We start from the raw sequence: 23839 nt of genomic DNA on the forward strand, positions 1-23839 counted from the left end.
ACATATTTCCATAACCAGCCCTTTTTTCATATGATATCTAACCCCTAGATCTCACTCCCAGTGTTTGGTAGATTTTAGGTGATAAAGTGCATAAACAAACCATACAACTTACTCAATACCTTGTGTGTCTGATGCATAGTCATGAGGTTTACAAATTCCGTTTTGTCTCATACATGGCCATATTTTGTTACAAAACTATTGACTGTATTTATTATATGTAAATATTGGAAGATACAGTGGTACCTCGGATTAAGTACTTACGGTAATTCGTTCCAGAGGTTCGTACTTAACCTGAAACTGTTCTTAACCTGAAGCACCACTTTAGCTAATGGGGCCTCCAGCTGCTGCTGCGCCGCTGGAGCACGATTTCTGTTTTCATCCTGAAGCAAAGTTCTTAACCTGAAGCACTATTTCTGGGTTAGCGGAGTCTGTAACCTGAAGCGTATGTAACCTGAAGCGTATGAAACCCAAGGTGCCACTGTATACTGGAAGTGCACACTGTGTGCAAGAGACAGTTTTGTGGGACACAGGGAATGCAAAGATGGGATGGGGAAGAGGGTTTATATACCAGTTTGATCTCTGGGTTGTAGTCAGCCGGGTCCTGCTCAGAATAAACCCACTGAAATTAATCAATCTGAGCTGGTCATGTCCATTAATTTTAATAAGTCTACTCTGAGTAGGACTAACATTAGATACAACCTTCTGGCTAATTAGATTCCCCCTCCTAAAAAATGTGGCAGCTGTGATCTTAGTCATTCATTGATCAATTCTAGATGTTTGCTGCAAAGCTGGGTGATAAAAATATTATCAGCTTTTGTTCACATTGGGACAAAAGTCCTTTTTTAATAAAACAATAATCATACATTAAAAAGATAGATACATACATATTTATTTTGACTCCCCTTCCCCCCTTCCCTGGTTTCTTATAAAAGAATTTTTAAAACTGCATCTCCCCCTTAACACCTTTAACTTTGTTACTCTCTGGATTTCTTTTAAATTAACCTTTTATCTGCTTTGTTTTTAAATTAATCCTGCTAATGTGTTTAATTGTTCCTCAGTCTATATTAAAAGTTCTTTTTTGCCATTTCTGCATAGTCCACTAACTTTGCCTGCCATTCTTCCTTAGTTGGGACAGTATCTTCTTTCCATCCCTGCACAGTACATAAAATTGTTTATGTATGCAATTTTTTTCTCGTCTTTCAGTATCTCTCAGTGGGACAAAAGTTCAATAGGCTTAAAAGCAAATAGCTGCCCACCCCATTCAAGATGTCCTTATGCCATTTGAAGGCAATAGATGGACTGTTCAATATCCTTGGTGTAATCCTTGATGCCTCCCTTTCCATGGAGGTGCAGGTTACAGCAACAGCTAAGGCGACATTTTTCCATCTTTGCCGCATTAAGCAGCTGGTCCCTTACCTTTCCTGCCCCGATCTGGCCACAGTGATCCATGCGATGGTCACCTCCAGGCTTGACTACTGTAATTCGCTCTATGCGGGGCTGCCCTTGAAACTGTCCCACAAACTCCAGCGGGTGCAGAATGCTGCAGCGAGGCTCCTCATGGGGTCCCTGCCATGGGAGCATATTCACCCAGTGCTTTACCAATTGCACTGGCTCCTGGTGGAGCATAGGGTCAGGTTCAAGGTGCTGGTATTGACCTTTAAAGCCCTTTGTGGCTTAGGGCCCTCGTATTTATGGGACCGCCTCTCCTAGCATGCCCCACAGAGGACCTTAAGGTCCATGAATAACCATAATTTAGAGGTTACGGGCCCTAAGGAAGTCAGACTATCCTCCACCAGGGCCTTTTCAGTGATGGCTCTGACCTGGTGGAATGCTCTGTCGCATGAGACTAGGGCCCTTCAGGATTTAACCTCCTTCCATCAGGCCTGTAAGACAGAGCTATTCCACCTGGCCTTTAATTTGAATTCAGCCTGATTTTTTATTTCCCTTCTCTTCCCTCCCCCTCCCCTTTTATGAAGATTACCTGCTCTGAGACCACACAGCTAATTCTCCCCTGGCCTCCTTGCTGGCCCAGTGGGACTAATTCAGCCAGCTAGCCCTGGTGACTATCTAATGCTTATTAGATGGATTTCCCCCAAATTGATTTTTGAATTTTATTGTTATTCGTGTTTTTATACTGTAGTTTATGCTGCTTTTACAATTAAGTGTTTGAAATTTGTTGTTAGCTACCCTGAGCCCGGTTTTCTGAACCGGGAAGGGCGGAGTATAAATAAAAATTTATTTTTATTATAGTATCCAGCATCTTCTCTCCCAAAGGTACTCTTGGGAACAGTATTATGGTAGAACATATCCCAGATCTGTTCCTTAAAAGAGGTTTTGTTCTGATGGCAAATGCACAGGTAACAGTGTCCAGATTCCCAAGTTCCCCATCCTGGAGAGAGATCCATGGGATCTAGAAACATCCTTGCCAGTGCCCTTGGTGTTGTAAAACTGCATTGGTTCTGAGATATGGGGAGAAGGGTAAAAATGTGTCTTTAATGGGGTATGTCTGTTTACATTCTGAGTCATGCAGCTAAATGACCATAAATCAACCCTTTCCCCTCTCTCTTCAATACCACCTCTCCCCCCAAACTGGACAGGTGCCCAGATGCAGCAGAAACAATCTCATAAATAAGAGCCACTAAATAACATGCTTTGTGCAGCGGCAGGGAGCCACAAACAAACTCTGCATGAGCTGAATGCCACCATCCATCACTTTAATGGGTGTACTCTGGAAATTAAACCTGTCATGGCCCATCAGGGGGAATGTTTCAGCATGTGACATCCTGATAACACACACTTCTTCCATCTTTTTCTCTGCCTCTTGCCACCTTCTCCATGTGCTTCCACTTAACCTGTGACCTTTGCTACTTTGAAGCTCTGGTGTCAGATTATGAGGTCAGTTCTGAGGATGTGATAGGGCTTGGCTCTTCTATCAGAATTCATGGGCGCTCATGTGCCTGAGAGAGCCATTATTTGCTACCTGGCTGTTTTAAGCACAGTTCTAGAGACACAGGGTTTGCAGAAGAGGACAAGTGGAATCTCAGTTATGCCAGTTGGGGGAACACAAAGCTTACCTGAATGCAGGATGCTGAAGGAACATGTTCCTTATTATTTCTATCTTGAATATCCATGCCTGGATGACAGGGGCAAGGCATTGGGCGTAATTGGAAGAATCTCATCTGCATGAAAAGTGGTGGCGGTGGCATCCTGAAAGTAAGAAGATCGCTTCAGGGAAGTCAGTAATTTGAACCTAACATAAAACTGCCCCTCATTAATAGATTTACATTAGCAGCAGTTCTTCTCAATAAATTGCAGGGGGATGCAGCAAGAAAATTCTGTTGGCATACCTGCATATAACCATCCTGCAAACAGATCAGTATGAAGGCTTGATAAAGACCAGACATGGTCTACCTTCCACGCAAGCTTTTTCGGAAGAAAGCAAATCCAGATGAAAGCTCAATAAACGGATCATCCAGAATAGCCCTTTGGTGTAAAACAGGCTTCCTCAACCTCGGCCCTCCAGATATTTTTGGCCTGCAACTCCCATGATCCCTAGCTAGCAGAACCAGTGGTCAGGGATGATGGGAATTGTAGTCTCAAAACATCTGGAGGGCCGAGGTTGTGGAAGCCTGGTGTAAAACGACCAGGGCTGCATTTCTTCTCTTCAGCCGCTGTGTGTCACTGTTGCTCTGTACCTCTTATCTGTTTGTAAGGAGCTGTACTAACTAGTTCATTTTATGGCACTACCTTTGAGGCAGGCCTTCCTAGGAAGCTGAAGGCAATAGTTAGGGAAGTTCTTCCCCTCTCCTAAGATGTAGTACAGTATATCCCAGGTTCTGATGTCATTACACTACTCACCAAACCAATGTCATTAGCTGCTGCTGTTGGCAAATGTAATGTTCAACAAAATAGTGTGAGGACACAATGCAAGTTGTGCTGCATATTACTGAAGGAGAGACGTGGCTTTTAACTGAAATAAAACCCCTCATCTTAGAAGCAGTAGCAATTTGTATCCCATACTGTGGTGTACTCTATACCACAGGAAGGTAGAGTCCTCTTGTGCTCTAATCCTGCTTGTTGTTTTCCCACAGGCACCTGGGTGGCCACTATGAGAACAGGATGCTGGACTAGATGAGCCATTGGCCTGATCCAGCGGGCTCCTCTTGTGTTCTTATTTTGAATGCTTCAGTGCTAGGTCTCCAGCTTATTGAGATCACTTTAACTCTTTGGAAATCTCCTCACTCAAGCTCCATAAGCTGCAATTTTGCAGCGTTTCTGAAAGGAGGCAGCAATAGCCTCCTTCCGTATGAAATGTACACCTCAAGATTCCTCCAGCCATAGTGGTCTATGCTCAAGACCTCAGGGCCAAACTGTGATATTAATTGTGTGGCATTCAGCAGCTATTTCCTTTGGGAGGGAAGGCTCCCATTGGCACAGGAGAAAATGGTTTAATTCTCCCTTCCGGTCAGCGGTGTAGCATGGGTTGTCAGCACCCGGGGCAAGGCAAGTAATTTGCGCTCCCTAACCCGTGGATTTGCGCCCCCTAACCCATGGATTTGCCTTAACCCCAGATGTTGCGCCCAGTGTGGCCAGCCCCCCCTGCACCCCCCACGCTACGCCACTGCTTCCGGTTTCTTGCAGTTCTGATGCTGGTCTGATCTCCTTTGCCTGATATCTATATTGGGGGGGGGTGTGCAAAAAATGTTGATTGCATTCCTGCGGGTTATGTGTACTTTGGCCCTTAAGATGTGCCTTGCTGCAGTGGCTGGAGGCCTGCCCTGTCCACCAATCTTTTCAAGAATCCCAGCCCCATTAGCAGCGGAGACACCAACCTCTGCCCCACCAACCTCAGGTTTGAACTCAAGCTGCACTGAGTTTCCAGCAGGATACCAGCCAATGCAAGTGAGGCTTCAAGTATTGATGATGACTTTAAGGCCCACGTGGACTAGCTACACATTGGAGCGCCTGATGTTCTGAAGCACAGTCAAACCCAGCAGAGCCTGAAGTCACCACTGATCAGCTGATTGATGCCGGCTTTAAACCCTGCTTTCAGCTGGGATCAGGTCCACTTGAATACTCCAACTTGGAGCTCAGAAACTCTGTGAATACAGAACTCTGGAAATCTGGGAATAGAGATTGCATGAAGCCTAGGCTAGATGGGTAATTGAACAGTTGACTCCTGGTGATACATGTTGCCAAGTGTGTAGCAGGATGCTTGTGAAGAAGGAAGTCTTTATTTGTGGAACAGGTGAAGTACCAGCTGATGAATGTTTGTGGTTGGATGACTAATGAACATTGAGGTTTCTGAGGTTTGTGGCTCAACAGCATGAAACAGGTAACAATTACATCTCTTACTGAACCATCTTTTGTTATTCTGAAGGCTTCTAGACCACACACAGTCCCTCATCAGAAAAGGAGGTACAGAGCAAAAATAATATTTGACTTGCATGTGATATCAGGATGGATGTGTGTACAAACACACACACACTTAATTTTGATTTGCCCAAGGTAAAACAGTTTCAAGTCTCCCCACTGGCTCTTTCTTGAGGGGCGGTGTCTTTTATTTTTGCACTTATATTTTAAGTATCATTGTGAGGAACTAATAAACATTAAATGTGGAGAAAATATGACTGAATTATGAATATTGTTATAGAGGGGAAAGAATGAAACATTGTTTGCCCACAGCTGTTCCTTCCTCTATGTCAGATTTCTACATGCAACCACTGAGTTCCTCACCTTTTGTGTAAGGGCATGGGGCCTTGGAGTGCAAACATACTTTGCCCTGTCCATATAGTATTACATGTGTCCTCTTACTTTGTAGAGCAGGAGTACCCAACATAGTGCCTTTGAGATATTATAGGACCACAACTTTGTGCATTATATCCCAGTACAACATTCCTTGTTTTCCTAGAGTGGACACGCAAGGGAATATTTGGTCCAGCCAGTCGAAACTTCCTGTTCCTCCTGGCCTGGAGGACATTCCTTGCATGTGACTGGGGGTGAGCGTGAGCTTTCCAGACCTGGTAAAAGGACAAGGCATGCTGCTTCGCTGCCCCCCCCCCCCCGCTCTTTTCCATCTTCCTTTTGTCCTGCAAACTTCCCAGACTGCTCACTGCAGTCATTGGGTCAACCCACATGTGGGGTAAACCTCTTTGTATATGCTTGTAACTTTAAGCCTTAAGCCTGCCTTCAGGGATCACACTGTGCTCTGCCTGATCGTGAGTAAAATTTCTTTTTATTATGAATAAGACTGTGGTGTCTTTATTCTTTTAGGAGGGATTCAAGGGGTCTTACCAGGAAAATAGTAGAACACATTGCAATGTGGGCAATCCAGATTGAATTGCATATTGTCTTAAGAAACTCGTACGAATTTGCAACTAGTTTTCTGCTGTGTAAAGGGGAAGGCACTCTGCTAAGTAAAGGAACTTGCTAGCGCAAGTTAGGAAGGATATTAATAATCAATATATCTTCTCCTGCCACCCTGAACATTCCCAGAACTTCCATCATTCTTGATGACTAGCCCTGCTGCTTAGGACCGCTTGGAGCTGTAGACCAAGAGCATCTGGAGAGCATCGTGTTGGCTACTCCTGGCATAAGCAATACAATAGCTGAGTGAAAGCACAGCAATACCTGTAGAGTTGCTATTGATAACTAATTCCCTGGAAGACCACACACATGGTAAGTCAGCGTATTAAGTAACCTAATCTGCTTCCTACTTGCAGCCTTATCTTCCTGGCATCATCATATGAGCACCAGAATGTACAGTTTGTAACCCCCTAAAGGCCATAAAAGGGGCTTTTAATTCCTACTACCTGGGTTACTATTGCAATCCATCTTCCATGCAGTATCTCTAACCTCAGCATGTTGCAAATGGCTCCTAAGTACCTCCCCCAAACCATCCATTTCAACTATTTGTGAATGTGTCAGGTTCTGGACCAGTTTTTCATTACCTCCAACTACATGTGTTCTTTTTTCCTTATTTATCCAATGAGAGGGATTCTACCCAGGAGGCTGAAATTTCCTCTTTTCCTCACCAGCCAGCATTGTGGAGACAATATCTAGAGCCCTCTCTCTTCCTCATTAGCGAGGGCTGAAGCAATTAAATTGCAGGGTGGAAAGGTTCTGTCATGAAGGGTTTTGTCAGAATACATGGATGGGGAGAAAAATGCCTTGAAACCACAGCAAAGCAAATCGCAGCTTGCTAGTATGCTGAAGTAAATGCCTTTATACCATCGTGAGGAGAATCCCAAGGCGCGTGCTTCCCCTCCCTGCTCCAAATACACTAATAGAACAATTACAAGATAAATATATTCCAAACACACATAAGTTAAGTGGCACAGTTTCACCAGGGCACCAGCCCAGGCAGAGTCTTTTTAGTCTATGAGCAAAAGGAGGGCACCAATCCTTTTTCAGTGATCTAGAGTTGGTTGCTGGATGCCCCCCCCCCTGCTTGTTGGGCTTATGGTCCACTCATAGCAACAAGTTCATCTCCCTGTGAGTAGGGCTTCGAACCTCCTCTTCCTCCTCTGAGCATGAGGAATCTGGGCTGTAGCTGAAGGTGTCGGCACTGTGGCGCAGGAACTGTGTGCCAGCACTGTGGCTGCTGCATTCATCGCCACCGCTCTCCTCTTCCTCCTCCTGCCCTCGCCCTTCTCCAGACAGCAGTTTCTCAGAGGCCTTGCTCACGCCCCTCTGTTTCTCAGCCTCAGCTTGTGACACCTGCTCTTTGGCCTTCCGGCTCCGTTTCCACTTCATCCTGCGGTTCTGAAACCAGATTTTCACCTGCGTGAGATGGACAGACAGACAGTGACAGGTACTCTGTTGGGAGGAGATTTCTTCCAACACTCTGGCATTTCCATCCTTCTGTCCTAACCTTAAGACCCCAGAACAGCCTTTTTCTCAACCTGCTTGCCCTCCAGATGTTTTGGACTGAAACTTCCATCAGCTCCAGCCAGCATGGTCAGGGAGGGTGGGATTGCAGCCCAAAAACACCTGGAGAGCATCAAGGGGATGATGGCTGCTCTAGATAGTCCCATTGTCTGTGTCACTGTGCCTTCTACTGTTCTCCATACGTGGAACCATACCTTAGTTTCTCCTGAACCAGATTTACTCCCATACCATAACCTATGACTGATCACCTCCTCTTTTTCTGATAACAAGCCACCTATTTTTGCTGCACTGCACAGGAGCTACTTCCTTTCTGTGGATTTGTGCAGCCCATCAACGTTCGCCACAAGATTTCCTGCAGTTTTCATCCGGAAATTTGTAAAGCTACAGGCCTTGCCATTCCAGTGTTTATGCACTAAGTAGTACAAAATGTGTGTGATATACACCTAAATATATCAATAAACCTAGTGTGCTCACAGTTGACATTGTTTATAGAGCCCAGAGGTTTGGTCTATCTATTGCATGATATACCAAAGAAGTCCTTTTGTAGCTTTCATTTCTGTGTGGTAATTGGTGCAAAGATCTGTATGGGAAAGTACTGGGGGAAGAGGAGAGTTCCCTTGACTGTTGCGAAGGCCATGCACCCTCTCCCCCTCTGTGATGTACCTGCGTTTCAGTCAGCATCAGAGACGTGGCCACCTCAAAGCGCTTGGGCCTTGATAAGTACTTGTTGATCTTGAACTGGTTCTCAAGTTCAAGGAGTTGCTGGCTGGTAAATGCTGTTCGGGGTCGGCGGCACTTGCCCATCAGGCCAGACTGTGGGGCAACTGGAAGGGAAAGAAAGAGTCAGGAAGAATAACTTTGACCCAGATGGATGTTACAGGAGGCAGCTGCATAGGAAGTGCAATTTGTTTTAAACTGGTTTAATATTATATTTTTAAATTGCTGGATGGGTAATAAATCAGATTGTTATTATGGAAGAAGGAGGAAGAGGGAAGAGGAAGAAAAGGAGGTGGAGGCTGGGCTGTATCCTTAGCTAGAGAAAGAAGGGAACACAATACACTTTTTAAAAAAAATTCATTGCCAACAGAAACAAACTAAGCAGCATGTTTATGGAGCAGGTTAAAAAAAACCCTACTTATGGACCATTGTATGGACAAGAAAGAAATTCCTACTCAGCCCCAAAACAGCCAGTGGACTGGGTGGGGACCAAAAATGAAGAGTGAGGGCAGAAAGTCTTAAATAGTCCCTCAGCTCCAACAAAGCGAACTGGACTCCTTGGCAGGTTTTGAATAAACATTCACAATTTTTTTACTGATAATAATCAGCTAAACAGTTTGAGGATCTATACAACTTTGTAACATGCAAAAAACATTATTGGAGAAACCAAAGACTGGACCTGAGGGAAGTTGGGGGTGGGGTGGGGGGTGGGTTCTGTGGGAGAGGGAGGAAAAATGGGGGGGGGGATAAGGATATGTTTTTAGATATGTCTTGTTATAACTTTGAATAAAAAATAAATTTTAAAAAGTCCCTCAGCTCCATTCTTCACACCAGCCTCAGGGTGCAACTGCACACCAAGCATCAGAGCATCACACTCCTTCCCTTGCCCAGTGGCAGACAATGCTCTCCTCACTGGGGTGGGGGTGGGGAGCTTTGCTTAAAGGTGCTTATGGGAGCAGCTTTCTTCTGCAGAACAAGACACTTCTTTCTGCCCAAAGAAGTGAGATCCGGTGTGTGGTGTTCTGGTCAGAGTGTCAATCATCTTGATAACCTTCATGTTACTAATCCAATTTGGCTACTTTATGTCATAGCAAACCCAGTTCAGAGTGAGAACAGAAACCATTGCCCTCACTCTAGGCAAAAACTTTCATCCCTGCTCAAAGACAGTCCTCCAAAAATCACCGAAAGACTGGTGATTTTTTTGCAGGGAATAGAAGTCTCTGAAAATAAAATAAATAGATCTTATTTTGACTCGTTCCTAGATACCACACCTCTAATTAATTCCACTGGAAACATACATAGATCCAATAAGGAAATAACACCTGTGGTAGTATTCCCTAACCAGCAGTGGCATTTGGTGCTGTATATGAGGCCCAGCAGACGCTGTGAGGAGACATAAGCTAGACGCATGGAGCCCACTGCCTTCCCTTCAAGTAATGATTTTATTGCCTCACTGATATTAACCTGCTTGATATGTTATCAGTGCTCATTTTAACAATCACAATCAATTCCGTTGGTGAAATTAAACCTCCTTTATTAGCCTAAGGTGTATTTAATTACCTCCAGCTGTCCTAAGGTGGTGATAAAGGCAGCCTGACTCCACGGAGGCCTTAGAGCGCCTATCTCACTAATGAACCTTTATCAGAGCAGCCTGCTGAATAGAGAAAGGAGGGGGGGACTGAACAAAAGAAGCTTTGAGGGAGAACGTTTGCCCCACACAGGCAGAACAGGAAGGGTGCTGCTGATGCCCCTAATTATCATCAACTTTATGGGCTTCCACCAGGATTAGCTTTTACTGCCCTTCACTAAATAGAGAACAGACTTTCAGTGGTGGAAGTGGGCGAGGACAGACAGGTACAGAATGCCAGGAAAACATTGTGGGAATTCTATACAAACATGCAAGTTGCTTTGATCGCAGCACACACTGGAAACGAAAGAGGTGGGTTCCTAGAGGGAAACTCTCACACCCCCTAAAAAGGCTCCCCATCGTGCAAGAAAAGACAATGCGCTGCCCTCCCATGGACTACAAATCCCATCATCCTTGACCATTGGTGATGCTGGCTGGGGATGATGGAATTTGTAGTCCAAAACATTTGGAGGGCCACCACATTGGCTATCCCTGTCACAGCAACATAGGAAGCTGCCTGATACTGCATGGGACCAGTGGTCCATCAAGATAAGTCCACACTAACAGGCAATGGCTTGCCAGAGTTTCAAACAGGGTATATTCTCAAGTCCTACCTGGAGATACTGGGAATTGAACCTGGAATCTTCTGCATGCAAAGCAGTTTCTCTACTGCTGAGCTATAGCCCTTCCCCATACCCTGTAACATATCTCCAAGCCCCAGTTGTAAATGAGGTGGTGCTTAATTTGCAGAAGCTGAGTTAAATGAATGTCTCCATGTAAAATAAGCTAACCTGCCTGATCATAACCATGAAGGCATGTATGCATGGCAGTATCCAGCAAGGCGTTTTATTTGACATCCGCCTTTGGATTGCTTTGTACTTTTGAATCTTTGTCCCTAAGGATCTGTGTCATGGGGCTCCTTGCTGCTCCTGTATATGCCAAGAAGATGCTGAAATTAAGTTATGGGAACATGGGTAAGATTGCCTCCTGATTGAATTCCTGCAGCAAACTCCTAGGTGGTTAGCAGGAGCTGTCTGGAAATTCCAAGGCATTTCAATATTAAAATAAAGTATTTCAACAGAGTACAACATTTCAGTTTTCAGATCGAACAATCAACAAACTTTAGATATTGTAGATAATTTAAGGATGACAACCCTAATCTGGCTAAAGTTAGTCATGATTGACAGCCAGCCCTATTTATCATCTTGCATAAACCATTTATTTCAGTGGGCTTAGACGCACCTCACCCTAGGAGTCGAGTTGTAGGTCCATTGAAACCCATTGCTTGCAGTATAACTCGCATCTTAACTAACTTGGACTGAAGCATTTGTACATTATGTACAAATTTAAAGGTAAAGGTAAAGGTACCCCTGCCCGTACGGGCCAGTCTTGACAGACTCTGGGGTTGTGCGCCCATCTCACTTAAGAGGCCGGGGGCCAGCGCTGTCCGAAGACACTTCCGGGTCACGTGGCCAGCGTGACAAGCTGCATCTGGCGAGCCAGCGCAGCACACGGAAACACTGTTTACCTTCCCGCTAGTAAGCGGTCCCTATTTATCTACTTGCACCCGGGGGTGCTTTCGAACTGCTAGGTTGGCAGGCGCTGGGACCGAGCAACGGGAGCGCACCCCGCCGCGGGGATTCGAACCGCCGACCTTTCGATCGGCAAGTCCTAGGCGCTGAGGCTTTAACCCACAGCGCCACCCGCGTCCCTATGTACAAATTTAAGCTGAAACAAAATGCGGAAAAACATGTTCACATTTGAAGATGCCTATTTGAATGTCACCGTGCAAAGGGAAGGTGGGATCACAAGTCAGAGTGAGAACCTACAAGGGCAACTGTTGTCTGAAAAAAAAAAAATGCCAACAATCTAGATGTACAGATGCAAATGAGGTCAGGGGGCGTCTTCCATGGATGCAGATAAATGCAGATGATTTCCAGGAAGAGTAGTAGGAGTGTGTGTGTGTGTGTGTGTGTGTGTGTGTGTGTAAGTGGGTGGCATCAGTGGGAAGTCATGTTTCACCAGGATGTCATGTTTTATTTCCTCTTGTTCATATTTTGAGCATTCGTATGAAATTAAATACACTTCCTGGGTGTTTTGCAGACTGGAGAACTGTCCAGCTTTCTTTCTCTTTATTCATTTTTCATGTTGGAGAGCAGCACAGAAACATTAAGGCAATGTGACCAGACCCTTGCAAGGCAGTTCGAAAGCAGCACTATCAAGCATAAGGAAAAAACAAAAACAAATGTGCCTCAGATAATGATAAAGTGGAAATTAATATTCAAAATTCACTGGAATGTCCCGTTTCACTCGTCAGTTTTCTCATATCTGTGACTTAGGCTGTGATCCTGAATACACTTACTAGAGAATAAGTATTACTGAACTCAGTAAGAGGCACTTCAAAATGAACTTTCAGATTATTTTTAAATTTTATTTTTTGATACCATGGGGTTGGGGTGCTATTTAGATTTTCAGCCTCAGATGGGGGGGGGGGGAGAGGTTAACAAAAACGCCACAGCAAGACTCACATCTTTTCACATGGAGCCAGGATGTAAAAGATGCCCCAGTGTTCTGTTCAAACAAATGTGAATTACTACTAAGATCAAAATATTCTCCTGCTTTTCCCCTTTTTTATTTGCCACTGCCCATTAACTCAGAGGCTGGAAATGTAGCAAATCAGCACCTTATGCTTAACGCAAACCGTTAATACATAGACTTACTATTGGCCCTTTGTCTGTGGAAGGAAAGAGAAACCCCTCCATATTAAAAACAACAACACACCTGCTTGCAATATGCTATTTTTATTGGAGTTCTTCGTTATTAAAATATTAAACTCCACCCCACCACACATCTTCACTTTTAATAATCATCTCGATCATTTAGGCATCTTTGTTTCTCTTTTATTTTTCAGGTGTACAAACCAAAAGTATTTTAAACACAGCAAGAACGAGCATAAACAAAGGCTTTAAAGGGGGACAACTGATATTAGTAACGTGCTAAAATTTCTCCTGGAAAGTTGTAATTTTATGTTGTGAACCTCCCTGAGACCTAGGCATGTAGGTAGGTATGCAAATTTAAACAAACAACAACATGTTTAAAGTGTACGTTTTCCCGAAGTACCTCGGCTTGTCGGCTGTCTACAAGTTTTACAGTAGCCGCGCAGGGCAGGACACACCTTGGCATAATAATGACTGAATGGCCTGACTGGGTGTGCCAACAGGATGCCAAATATGCCACCTGGACGTGCCTCTTCTGGAGGCTGCCCTGTCCCTGTGGAAAAGAGGAGCTCGGGCTGCCTGCGATGCCATCGCTGTTTCATGGTTTTCCGCATTTGCTGTTTCGTTTTTATTTTCCCGGTATGTTTTATCGATGAAAGGCTCACCTTCAGAGGACTGGAAGAGAGCATCCCCCAGTTATCAAATGGGTGACCTAGAGAGGATAATCCGGGGAGGCATGTGGCGTTAACATATCAGAGTCGAAGAGCCCAGCAGCAGATATGTTGCGGAGAAATGGTATTGGGCAATGAAACACTCATATTTCTTAATTGGATTATCTTGGAAGATCAGAACAGGGGCGAGGACTTGATGACAGAACAACCCACAACATTCAGCACAGTGCAGCAAAACCGAATGAGACAGTCAGGCACGAGCTTCGCTTTACCAAGTTGTAATTCATAGGAGCGGGCTTCACTGCTGCTCTCTCCACGGAACGTATCCGAGTTGGGGATGGCGCGTGCCTTAGATGCGGATCTAGGTCTTGTTTGCTTTGAAACTGGAAATTTGGGGTGCATATTTTCAGGAGAGGCCTATGGATACATGCATGCTCACAGTTTCCCCTGCTGCTAGCTGCCTAAGAGGCTGAGCAAAACAATACAGAAATAAGTAAGTAAGTAAATACGTATAACTACCGGTATATCAATCCAACACGAAAACTGTGTGTGTAGAGAGATAGAGAGAGAAATAGAGGTGTTAGAAACGCAACATGGGATTGCGCTATGGATTTGCACACGGTTCATAGTCCTTGCATATCTTCTCCTTTGGGCACTTCAGAGACAACAACAGTGTGATGATATGCTCACAGTTTACGGACGTCGTGTCGTCGTCGTCCCCACCCCCATCTCCTTGCCAGTCGAACACTTCTGAAAACTGCGTTTGATTCGCTCCCGATCCTTTCGCGCTGGGAAACCACGAAAGCACAGCGGGGCGCCTTGAGGACAAACCTCCTGCGCTTGGTCCTTTCCTGTTTGTGCGGGTGAGGAGGGAGGGAGCTACGCTTCAAGAATCTGCCCAAGGGGGACATTGACGAGGTCATTTTCTTAGCCAAGAAAGCCTCCTCTCCGACGAACAACGCGATCCATCCAATGCACATTTACTGGAGAGTAAGTCCCATTGATTCAACCGAACCAGGGCCCACTTCCAAGAGAAAGAAATGCGCTTCGAATGTGCTTTAAAGGTCTCGCGTGCACGCAGCCACAGGCTGGCAAGTCCAGGTTGCACAGCTGACGTTGATTTGGCGCTCTTGAGACAAACCTGCTTCGCCTCCTTTCGTCCGCCCCCCAAATCGGATTTCAGGGGATATGGAGGGGGTCGGGAATTGCACTGGAAAGCCTTGGATAACAATTCCTTGAGGCTAGGTCCAGGCAAACAAATCCGAATGACAAGGTCGCCCGGAAGACCATTCAGCAACACAAGCGACCCAGAGCAGCTTTAAAACCGCACCGGCTGCGGCGTTTATAATGAAATAATTAATACGCAGGTTTTGGCCGGGGCGGTGGCGGCAGGAATCCATCAGCTAACTGATTTGCTAGCCTCCCAAGGTTGATTGTTGACAAGGATGCCCGTAGCTACGCAGATGACGCAGTTTAGGATGGGAATAAACTTCCTATTTAAAATCACAATTAATGAACATATTAAATCAAGGGAGCGATTGATGGGTGCATTCAACCTTAATGTACGGAAGCCCCTAGTGCATAGCCTCTTCAAAACCACCCACATTTTCTTTCTTTTCTCTTTTTTCCCTTCGTGTTTGAGGAAGAGACACCGTTTGGGTTAGAACCAGCACAGCGGCAGAGACAGAGCTAATCCTAACTGGGGAGAAAGGGGGAATCGGCGCACACGTGGATCTGCGGCTGAAAGGCACGTAGCTCAGTTAAGCTGCTGGATATTCCTTTTTTTGTATTTGTTGTTAATTTAAGTAAAATAAAAATGAGACGAATTTTTAAAAAATGGCGCACATCTGCTGGAGCTGCGGTATGATGACCCGACACGGATGAACAAAAGGTCTAGAAAGAAAGAAAGAGGCATATTGAGTTCAGAGGGACTTTAAATGTCCTTGGAGTGTTCAGAGTCTGACTAAATACCAGGAAGAACTTTCTGACAGTAAGAGTTGTTTGACAGTGAAACGGTCTCCCTTAGAAGGTTGTGGACTCTCCTTCATTGATGGTAGATTTTAAGTACAGTGTACAGTATTGGGGCAGGGTGATGCCTCTTCTCCAATCTTTTCCCCGATATCGTACAGCTCTTGAGACAGACAGATCACAGATTAAGTGTGGAACTTACTTCTGAGCAAACGTGCACAGGGTGGCCTTCCTAAGCGCCTTTATCCAGGAGCGGCAAATATCATGGAGTTCACGAGAATCTTAGCGATGCCTGTGTAGCGATGCCTTTACTGCTCACACTGATGGCGTTTTCACACGCGCGCACCTTGCTCCCTAAGTGCAGCTTTAAAATAGTGGCTTGCGTGTATGAATGAATATGCCCCCCAAAGTGCAGAATAAATGGAGTCTCCTTTCCGTGGGTAATACCCAACGGTAGTTCTAAGTAACTAACCTAGCGTCCGTTGATTTCACAAGGTGTACTCCGAGTATGAATTAGTAGGATATTATCATAGGCATTAAAAGGGCAAAGAGTCGGAATGTCTTCCTGTTTGTTTTCAGGTGATGAGGAGCATCTCCCAATTCCATAGCTACATCATTGGGGGCAGTAAGAACCGGGCCAAGACTGAGGCTTTGACCATCCTCTCTGAGGCAGAAGATAACCCGAGCGGATGCCGCGGTCCGCTTAGTCCCGCGACTTTCAGTTGATCGAGCAACCATCTCGGAAAGTTGTGGTTGCCCATTACATGACCGAGTTGTCCAGTCACACGTGCATGGCAATCGCATCGCTAGATCTCCCTGTCAAAGCTCTTTCTTCGCTTTCCCTTGTTGAGTTATCTCTGCGCTTGCGAACGAGACTCGCAAGCGCGGAGATATGCGCAAGGATGACCAGAGATGGAGGCTACAGGTTGGCAAGAGTCGAAGATTGCCTAACTGCGTCATTGCCAGATCTCGGCGGTTCGTTTACCCCTGAAGACTCTTTGTAGTTGGCTGGTTGGCTACCTAACCAGTCTTCTGCCGGGGTCTTCCTCCTTTAATGCAATAAGCCGCAGACACTCGTCTCGCGTCGTTGACCGGCGAACAAGGCGTGAAACAAGGCTTGTCCTTGCGCGCTGGAGCAGAAAGGAGGACAATTGCTCCGGGAACAATTTCCTCTGATCGGAAGGGGCAGCTGCGCTATCACCTCTTCCTCTTCCTCCAGGTCTCCAGCTCTGGGACCCTCCAAAACCACCACCCGTCACGTTCTCGCTTGAAAAGAGTGGGAGCAGATCGGCCGAAGAGCCCTGGCTATTAGCTTTGGTTAGCTTTGGTTATCTTGCATGACCAGATAGTCCAAAGTGGCATGCGCGAGATCCGGGACGCTACCCAAATGTCCAGGCAGATAAAAGTAATCCCCGAAAAAGGGCAAGAAGCCGTTCACCCGTTCATCCCGCCAAAGGGCCCATTTATTCACACGTGCACGGCAGGTACTTCGCTCGCTGTCACAGCTGAACTGCCTCAAGCTGAAACTACTGAGTTTGAGGCGACGTCAGTCAATGCTTTTGCTGGTTGCCACGTAGACACCCGTGTTGCCAACCGAGTGATGAACCTGGTTTTGTAAACTCAGGACCATCTCTGTGATTTAAATCGTTGCGAATAAGAGCTGGTAGAGCGAAGGAAGGCAATCGCAAGCGCCACGCTGCTAACCTGGGGATCCAGAGACCATGAAGGCAGGACAGTCACTACCAACACATCCCCGTCCCGATCAGCTCCCACAGTCCAGGCGACCAAGGGCTATTGACCTCTGAGAGATTAAAGATTTGAGCTGCAGGTTTAGTGGCCAGGTTCTCTTATACCGAGTTAGTGGAGCTTAATCTCATAGGAGCGTGCACAGGATTTCAGCCTGACAGGACAACCCTCAACCTCCCTGCCTGGAAGTAATCCTCGTTTAACTCGAGGAGACATACAGTACATTTTACGTAAACCCACATAGGATTGCACAGTTAACGTTGCTTTCTGTCTGTTGTCCGTGGCAAGGGACATAGCGAGCTACAAACACAATGAGTTAGAACTGAGAGCAGAACCACCAGCACCACCGGCTCCTTCTCGGCATAAGGCTACCCCTCTCGGCATCCCAGCTCCATTGGGGGGCTCAGGTGGCATGCGCTTATCCCTTGCAGCCATAAACCCTGTCATCTGACAACTGACTGCAACCTTTCCTTCTTGTCCTGCTACAAGAATCTGGAGTATTCATGTGTGTGTTTTAAAGGACACCATAAAAATACTCCAGAAAATAATAATTGAAAATGTAAAGGAATGAGATTGGGGGGTGGGGAAGAGGGAGAAACAGGAATTCAAAGTAGTTTATTGAGCTACTGGATCAATTGATCTCCAATTTCAAGGAAGAGAAGACTGATATTTGGGGCATATCTATCTTACTATCTGAAGACAATTTTTAGGGGCATGGGGTTTTTTTCTATGTTGAGATCGAGCACAGAATTTTAAACCATTCGCAATCATAACTAAATGCACCGCCCTATTAAATACAGTTAAAATACTACCGTTGAAAGTGAAACAGTGTAAAGTTAATATCGACCAATGCATTAATTGATGGACCTGTCAAGATGTTTTATTAATCCACTGTACAATTAATAAGGAATCCTTTTCAGGTGATAACCGATTCAGTGTTTAAACGAGGTTTATCAAGGTGTTTAGTCGCTGCTGCTGCTTTTCTTCAGTGGAAATCCCCATTGCTTTCTCATTTGGCTCTTGGCGACCAGACGCTGGCAACACCTCCACCCGCCCCGTTCTTTACTGAAGGGCAACTTATTTTTTTTTTTGAAACTGCGAGGATTCGATTTCTTTTGTATAGCAGACTTTCTGAAATGTGAATGATGGAACACTTAGCCTCTCAGCCAGTCAGGAAGCATTATAAAATCGCCTAGGTTTTTAAAGAGAAGCCAGTGGTCAGATTGAAGCTGGACAGCTTTGCAATCGGCATCTTAAAAATCTCCGATAAGGAATACGGAATGTCTCTTTCACACTCTTTCACACCAACTATTTAGATGGGGCAGGGATAGCCATCACCACCCATCGCGCACACTTGTAAGCTGCATTCCGAGAAAAAGAGCCTAGAAGATGAAGAAATAGCGCAAAATAACACACGTGCAAAAGCTGCCGCTTTTTTTGTTCGCTTGTCTGCATCGCCTGCTTCCAGCTGACAAGACAGAGACATTCTTTTTTTCTCCGCCGTTGGTAACAAATTAACTGCGCCAGCCCTCCGCCAGCTCCAGCCTAAGTACCCGGAGACCTTGGGCGGATTAAAGTTCAAAACCTTTTACAACTTCCCCTGCCCGGGGTCGAGTGATTGATGTGGGAAAACTTGCCGGCAGGACAGCAGGGCTCCAGAGGAGGCTTGGCTCAGCTCAGCTCTGCCCCCACCCCACCCCGTCACTATGCCTTAGAGCCAAGTTTGGGTGCAATAAAATATCACAACCGCAGTTGCCTAATGCCTCTGAACAGGTGAATCCTGCCGAGGGGAAGCCTGGAGTCTTGCCCTAGTCGATTCCAGGCTCCTTCACAGCTTCCCTCTCTGTCTCCTAGGCAAAAAGGCGCTCGAGTATGAAGCACTCCCAAAGTCATAGACTGTCTGCATTCGAAGCGGTGTCTGAAGCGATTTAAGCAAAGCACATTGCATCCAGGAATAAATACCAAAAGCGGGGTGTTCGACTTCCAGTTGCCTAACTGTAGTCTTTAGGATCAAAGTATTACAATGGGGGAGTAAGCTCTATTGAGTTCAGTGGGGCTTGCCACTGCCTAGACACGTCTAGGAATCCACCGCAAAATGCGCTGAGGACCAGAAGGCAAAGAACATTCCGCCCTCTCCAACCAACCACTTTAAGACAGCTGGCCATTTTCATTCAGGAGCAGTCAGACCTAGTTATCACAACAATAGAGGCGGGTGGTAAATCTTCCTCTGGGCACTACCACATTAGACAGAGCGAGGGCTCACATAATTAAACACTGTCCCAGAACCACACACACACACACACACACACACACACACACACACACACACACACACGTACTTGGGGGCCAGGCTCAGTAGCGTCGCCGGAAATATATGCCTAGTTCTCTCAAGCATCAGATGGAATGGTTATGCCCAAACTTGCCTCTGGACTGTACCACTTCCAACTACCCAGGTACGACTGAATGCTTCTCAGGACAAGCCGTTCCCTTCCCATATCAAACTTATGTCAGAAAAATAATAATTTAGCCTAGCCTTCTCCTTCAAATTCTTATTTTTCTATTTGTAGAAGTGTCAGAAACAAATGACTCTCCGTGAGCGCGCGAGAGAGAGTTCAAGGCGTTGTTGCTAATGAGGTGGTTTGCTTTGTTTTTAGGGTTTTTAATAGTATTTTAAAGTAATGTCAACAACCTCAGTACACCTCAGTTCCCCTCCCAATTTATTATTTAATTTTATTTGTAAGATTACTCACTCTGTCTTCACCATGAGGTTCCAGGTTAATCTTTAACAGCCCCTGAAGACTGCCATTAACCCGCCCATTCTAAAATCTGACACAATGCTCCTTTTTCAGAGACCAGAATTCTGGCCTTAGGCTGCAATCCCATACACATTCCCCGGGGAAGAAGCCTCGTTGAATTTAATGGGGTTTACTTTCGAGTAGGGATGTGCAGGAGGAGTGCACCGTTATTCCCTTTTTTCTTGCCAGCGATTCCCTTTTTTCCCACTTCTCTCCAAAGCAAGATTCCTGGAACCACAGTTTAAATCACTTTCATGTTTTAGGCACTTCTGCTTAACTGGGATGTAGAAGTCGTGGGACGATATTGTAGAAAAAAGCTAAGCATTAAATCTGCGAAGGCTTACTTGGGAATCAGCCTCACTGAATGCAGTGTGGTTTGGTTTTGAACAACAGGAACACATAAGATCAGGGTGAACGTCATGTTGATGGGGGCTTTGGGGGTCACCTAGTCTAATGCCAGCTCAAAACAGGAACCTAGAGTTAGAGCACCTCCAACAGACGGCGGAAGCGCCCAGCTCGAAGACTTCACGAAGGAAAAGCCCCAGTTTTCCCCTCTCCATGACAATTGGCTCCAATGTCGAATTGCTTTTACCTTTAAAAGGTGTCTCCAAATGTATTTTTTTCAATAACCATTTTTTAAAGCTAGGAAGAGCTAACATGTGTCATTTAGATTAGGTTGCGATGAAGGAGGATGTTAAACGTTTCAAAATATCTGTTAGAACTTTTTATTGGGGGGAGGACACAGATACCAGTCTTTTCACTAGGTAAAATTGGTCGGGGGAAAATACATCCCAAAAGTTGATATAAATATTCCGTTCTTATCAGGACGTTATTGGGAGAGCACTATGGGTTCAAATAACAAATCCAGGGTACAAGTACTCTAGGCGTGCACGCCAGAGGTGCGATGAATAATTTTGCTAAACTACATGAAAAACCAGCTTACATTATTTTTTTTCTAAGCTAGCCTAAACTATAAACAGAATCCACGACTGTGGGCAATTCATGCCTCAAATGGTAGAGGCTGAAGCTCGGTTTTGATAAGGAGGGCGTGAGGGCAGGTGAGGATGCTGTGATGGACTTAATCCATTTGTCGAGTCCTGTAGGATCAGATCAAAGTCCCGCCGTTCAGCACCCTAAGTGTCCACAGCACTTCACCAGACGCTTCTGGGAAGGAAATCGCCTTCCAGAAAGTGTCATTCAGAAGCACGCAGCCATCGTGACTAGGAGCCGAGGACGGACTCGTATCCTTTTAACCACCTGGTAAGCCAGCGGCGAGAACCACATCTTGTGACAGTGAATATTGTCCACAGCCACAATGACAGAGATTGCCATTGCACACCCTGCAATCTTTACCTACAGTTTTTGTTTTGATGGATGTGTGTGTCGTTTTTAGCCTCTTTCGCTTTTAAATAATGTCTTCGCAAGATGCCATGACCTTTTCCGCGCGCTCCTACTACCTGCCCAACCGAGAAGCAGAAACTGACCCCTCCAGAAGTAGAAATGGATCAAGAGGAAACGCTCAGTTAAGGAAGATCGCGCTATATACCGGAATGTGTTTCTTTTCCCGGGCGTAGCTTATTGGGCTCCACCAGTGGCCCTGGAGAGACTTTCGCCATGCGCCCTGGGCGCACGGTGTCCTCCCGGCTACTGGAGGCTCCGGATCTGGGGTCTTACTCACCGTGGAAGTCGGGAAAGCGGGGGGCCATGATCCCCGCGCGAATCCAGTGCTCCAGCGGGACGGCCCCGGCGACGGCGGACGCCTTGAAGTGCTCCGGACCCGGCTGAGGCAGGTGGGGGAAGGCGGCGCTGTAAGCGAAAGCAGGGTGCTGGCCGGCCAGAGCCGAGATCGGGTAGAGAGGGGGCGGGTACATGGCGGGCAGGCCGCCCAGTCCCGGAGGGGGAAAGTTCAACAAGCCGGGCTTGGGGATGAAGGCGGCAGTAGGCAACGGGGCCACCATGGAGGGCGCGCACGGCGAGGGCGTCTCGTTCCTCGCGCAGGAGCCCGGGCTCCCCGTCGAGCTTTCGGGGGAAGCGCTCTGCGCGGGTCGCAGGGGCTCCTCAGCCAGGAGGGCGTCTATGCGGAAGCTTTGAGATTTCTCCATGGCCTTCTGCATCATGGCCCCCGCTCCCCAGGAGCCTTTGGGGAAAGCGGCGAGCCCCTTCGGCACGCCGTCGCAAGGGCGAGATCTCCTCCTCTCAGCGGCCAGGCAGACTCCAGGCTCCTTCTCGCGCGGGGTCGGAGGCTTGGAAAGGCTTCCGCTCCTGCACGCGCACCTGCTCGCCCCCTCCTCTGGAGCCACTTCTTCTCCTCGGTCGCTCCTCCTTTCCCTCCCGCCTCCGATCTCGCCTGACACGCGAGGCAATTGTTTGAAATCTCCTCCCCACCTGTCTATTGGCTCCCGGCCCTTTTGTCCATACCGCTGCGGATCAGGAGCTGCTGCCCAAGTCATGAATAACACACTTTGGAAGGCAGTTCTGGAGTAGCCTGAATAAAAGGGTAGGCTTCTTCAGAAGAGGGAGCGCTCACACCCAGTGCATTTACTGCAGAACCCTTCAGGCATGTCCAAAGTCCGTTTCGGGGGCCTAATCCGGCCCGCCAGTCTGTTTAATCCGGCCTCTGTGGCAGTTTATTTCCTGGAGTAAAATCCTTTAAAAATCCCCTCAACTTCAACCCTCAAAAAAAGCCCAACAACTTCAATCCTTAAAAAAAGGTTAACAACTTTAGTTGGCCCTTTGGTCAGCCCTCACGGCCCTTCACTTCATCAAATCTGGCCCTCTTTGAAAAAAGTTTGGACCCCACTGCAAGGCTTACAGAAATCGTGGTGGCTGCTTCCAGAGGATACGGTCTTGAGAACCATCGCGGCCCCTTTCATAGGGTAACATGGAGATCACGCTGCTTTGTCAGCTGTTCACCTGGGAAATAGGGGGCAACCCTCCTCCACTGGTTGGCAATACATGCTGAGGACTAGTAACTTGTGGGCTTATAATTGCAAAGCTACAGTAGCCCCCCTAATTCTTTGACATGTGGCCACAGTATTATACTCAAGAACTGTTGTCCTGGTTGCTAGAACTAAACCGAGGGGCGCCCTTGTACCCCTGGGGAGGTCTGTACTAAAGCAAATGTTCCTTTATAAGAGAAAGACACAATAATCTCACCCTAATTCTGCGCATAAACCGGCCCTGTTCCTTCTGATGAAGAGCTCTGTTTGCCCCCCCCCAAAAAAAACCCTACCAATTTAAACTGGTTCCACAACCACAGAGCAAAGCTTTTTACGTATTTTGCTTAATTTGGTGGCAGATTAGGAACACGCAGATAACAAACTTGTGTTCTCTATTGCCTCTAGAAAACGCTCAGTGACACCCCCAAGATGAAGCAGCCGGCTCCCCAATGGTCTTGACTCTCTGCGGATGCGAAAACCGGAGGAAGCAGGAAGGAGGCAGGTGCTTGGGGGGGGGGGGGCACAACCCACTAGCCCAGTTCTGAAGTCCCAGCAGAAAAAAAGAAATTGGATCCTTTTCCCCACTTCTGGGAGAAGAGATGTCAACTCAAATGCTATAAAACTAAAATGTGTCTTCTATTTGCCAAGATGATTGATAGATAGCTATTCCGCGCCCAGAGTCCTTCGGGTGCCTGATATTAAATAAAACTATTTATTTATGTGCTGTATTACTCCGTTAGACTTGTACCCTTCCTAGAGCTCAGAACGG

General features: G+C 46.4%; 1 protein-coding gene across 2 annotated transcripts; it reads right to left on the reverse strand.

Annotated features, from left to right (window-relative positions):
- Positions 1 to 6218: 6218 nt before the first annotated feature.
- Positions 6219 to 22616, reverse strand: LOC114603122 (uncharacterized). 2 transcript variants are annotated; one of them, XM_077934118.1, is made up of 3 exons: positions 21810 to 22616; positions 8554 to 8714; positions 6219 to 7764 (listed from the first exon to the last, which is right to left on the reverse strand). In XM_077934118.1, exons 1-3 carry the CDS (start codon positions 22579 to 22581, stop codon positions 7471 to 7473), a joined length of 1227 nt encoding a protein of 408 aa, XP_077790244.1. In that variant the 5' UTR covers positions 22582 to 22616; the 3' UTR covers positions 6219 to 7470. The 2 variants fall into 2 exon arrangements, with proteins under 2 accessions (XP_077790244.1, XP_077790241.1); XM_077934115.1 differs by having other exon boundaries at positions 6219 to 7782; positions 21810 to 22610.
- Between the last annotated feature and the right edge of the window lie 1223 nt (positions 22617 to 23839).

Source organism: Podarcis muralis, chromosome 1, assembly GCF_964188315.1.
Source record: "Podarcis muralis chromosome 1, rPodMur119.hap1.1, whole genome shotgun sequence".
NCBI classification, from domain to species: Eukaryota; Metazoa; Chordata; class Lepidosauria; order Squamata; family Lacertidae; genus Podarcis; species Podarcis muralis.

Bases quoted from the DNA above. Each gene is read 5' to 3' on its own strand.
- LOC114603122 (XM_077934115.1), bottom strand. From the start codon at position 22,581: ATGACTTGGGCAGCAGCTCCTGATCCGCAGCGGTATGGACAAAAGGGC. The intron at 8,715-21,809 runs GTGAGTAAGACC...TTTCCCTTCCAG, and splicing joins CCGCTTTCCCGACTTCCACG to TTGCCCCACAGTCTGGCCTG. The intron at 7,783-8,553 runs GTACATCACAGA...CATCTCACGCAG, and splicing joins TGATGCTGACTGAAACGCAG to GTGAAAATCTGGTTTCAGAA.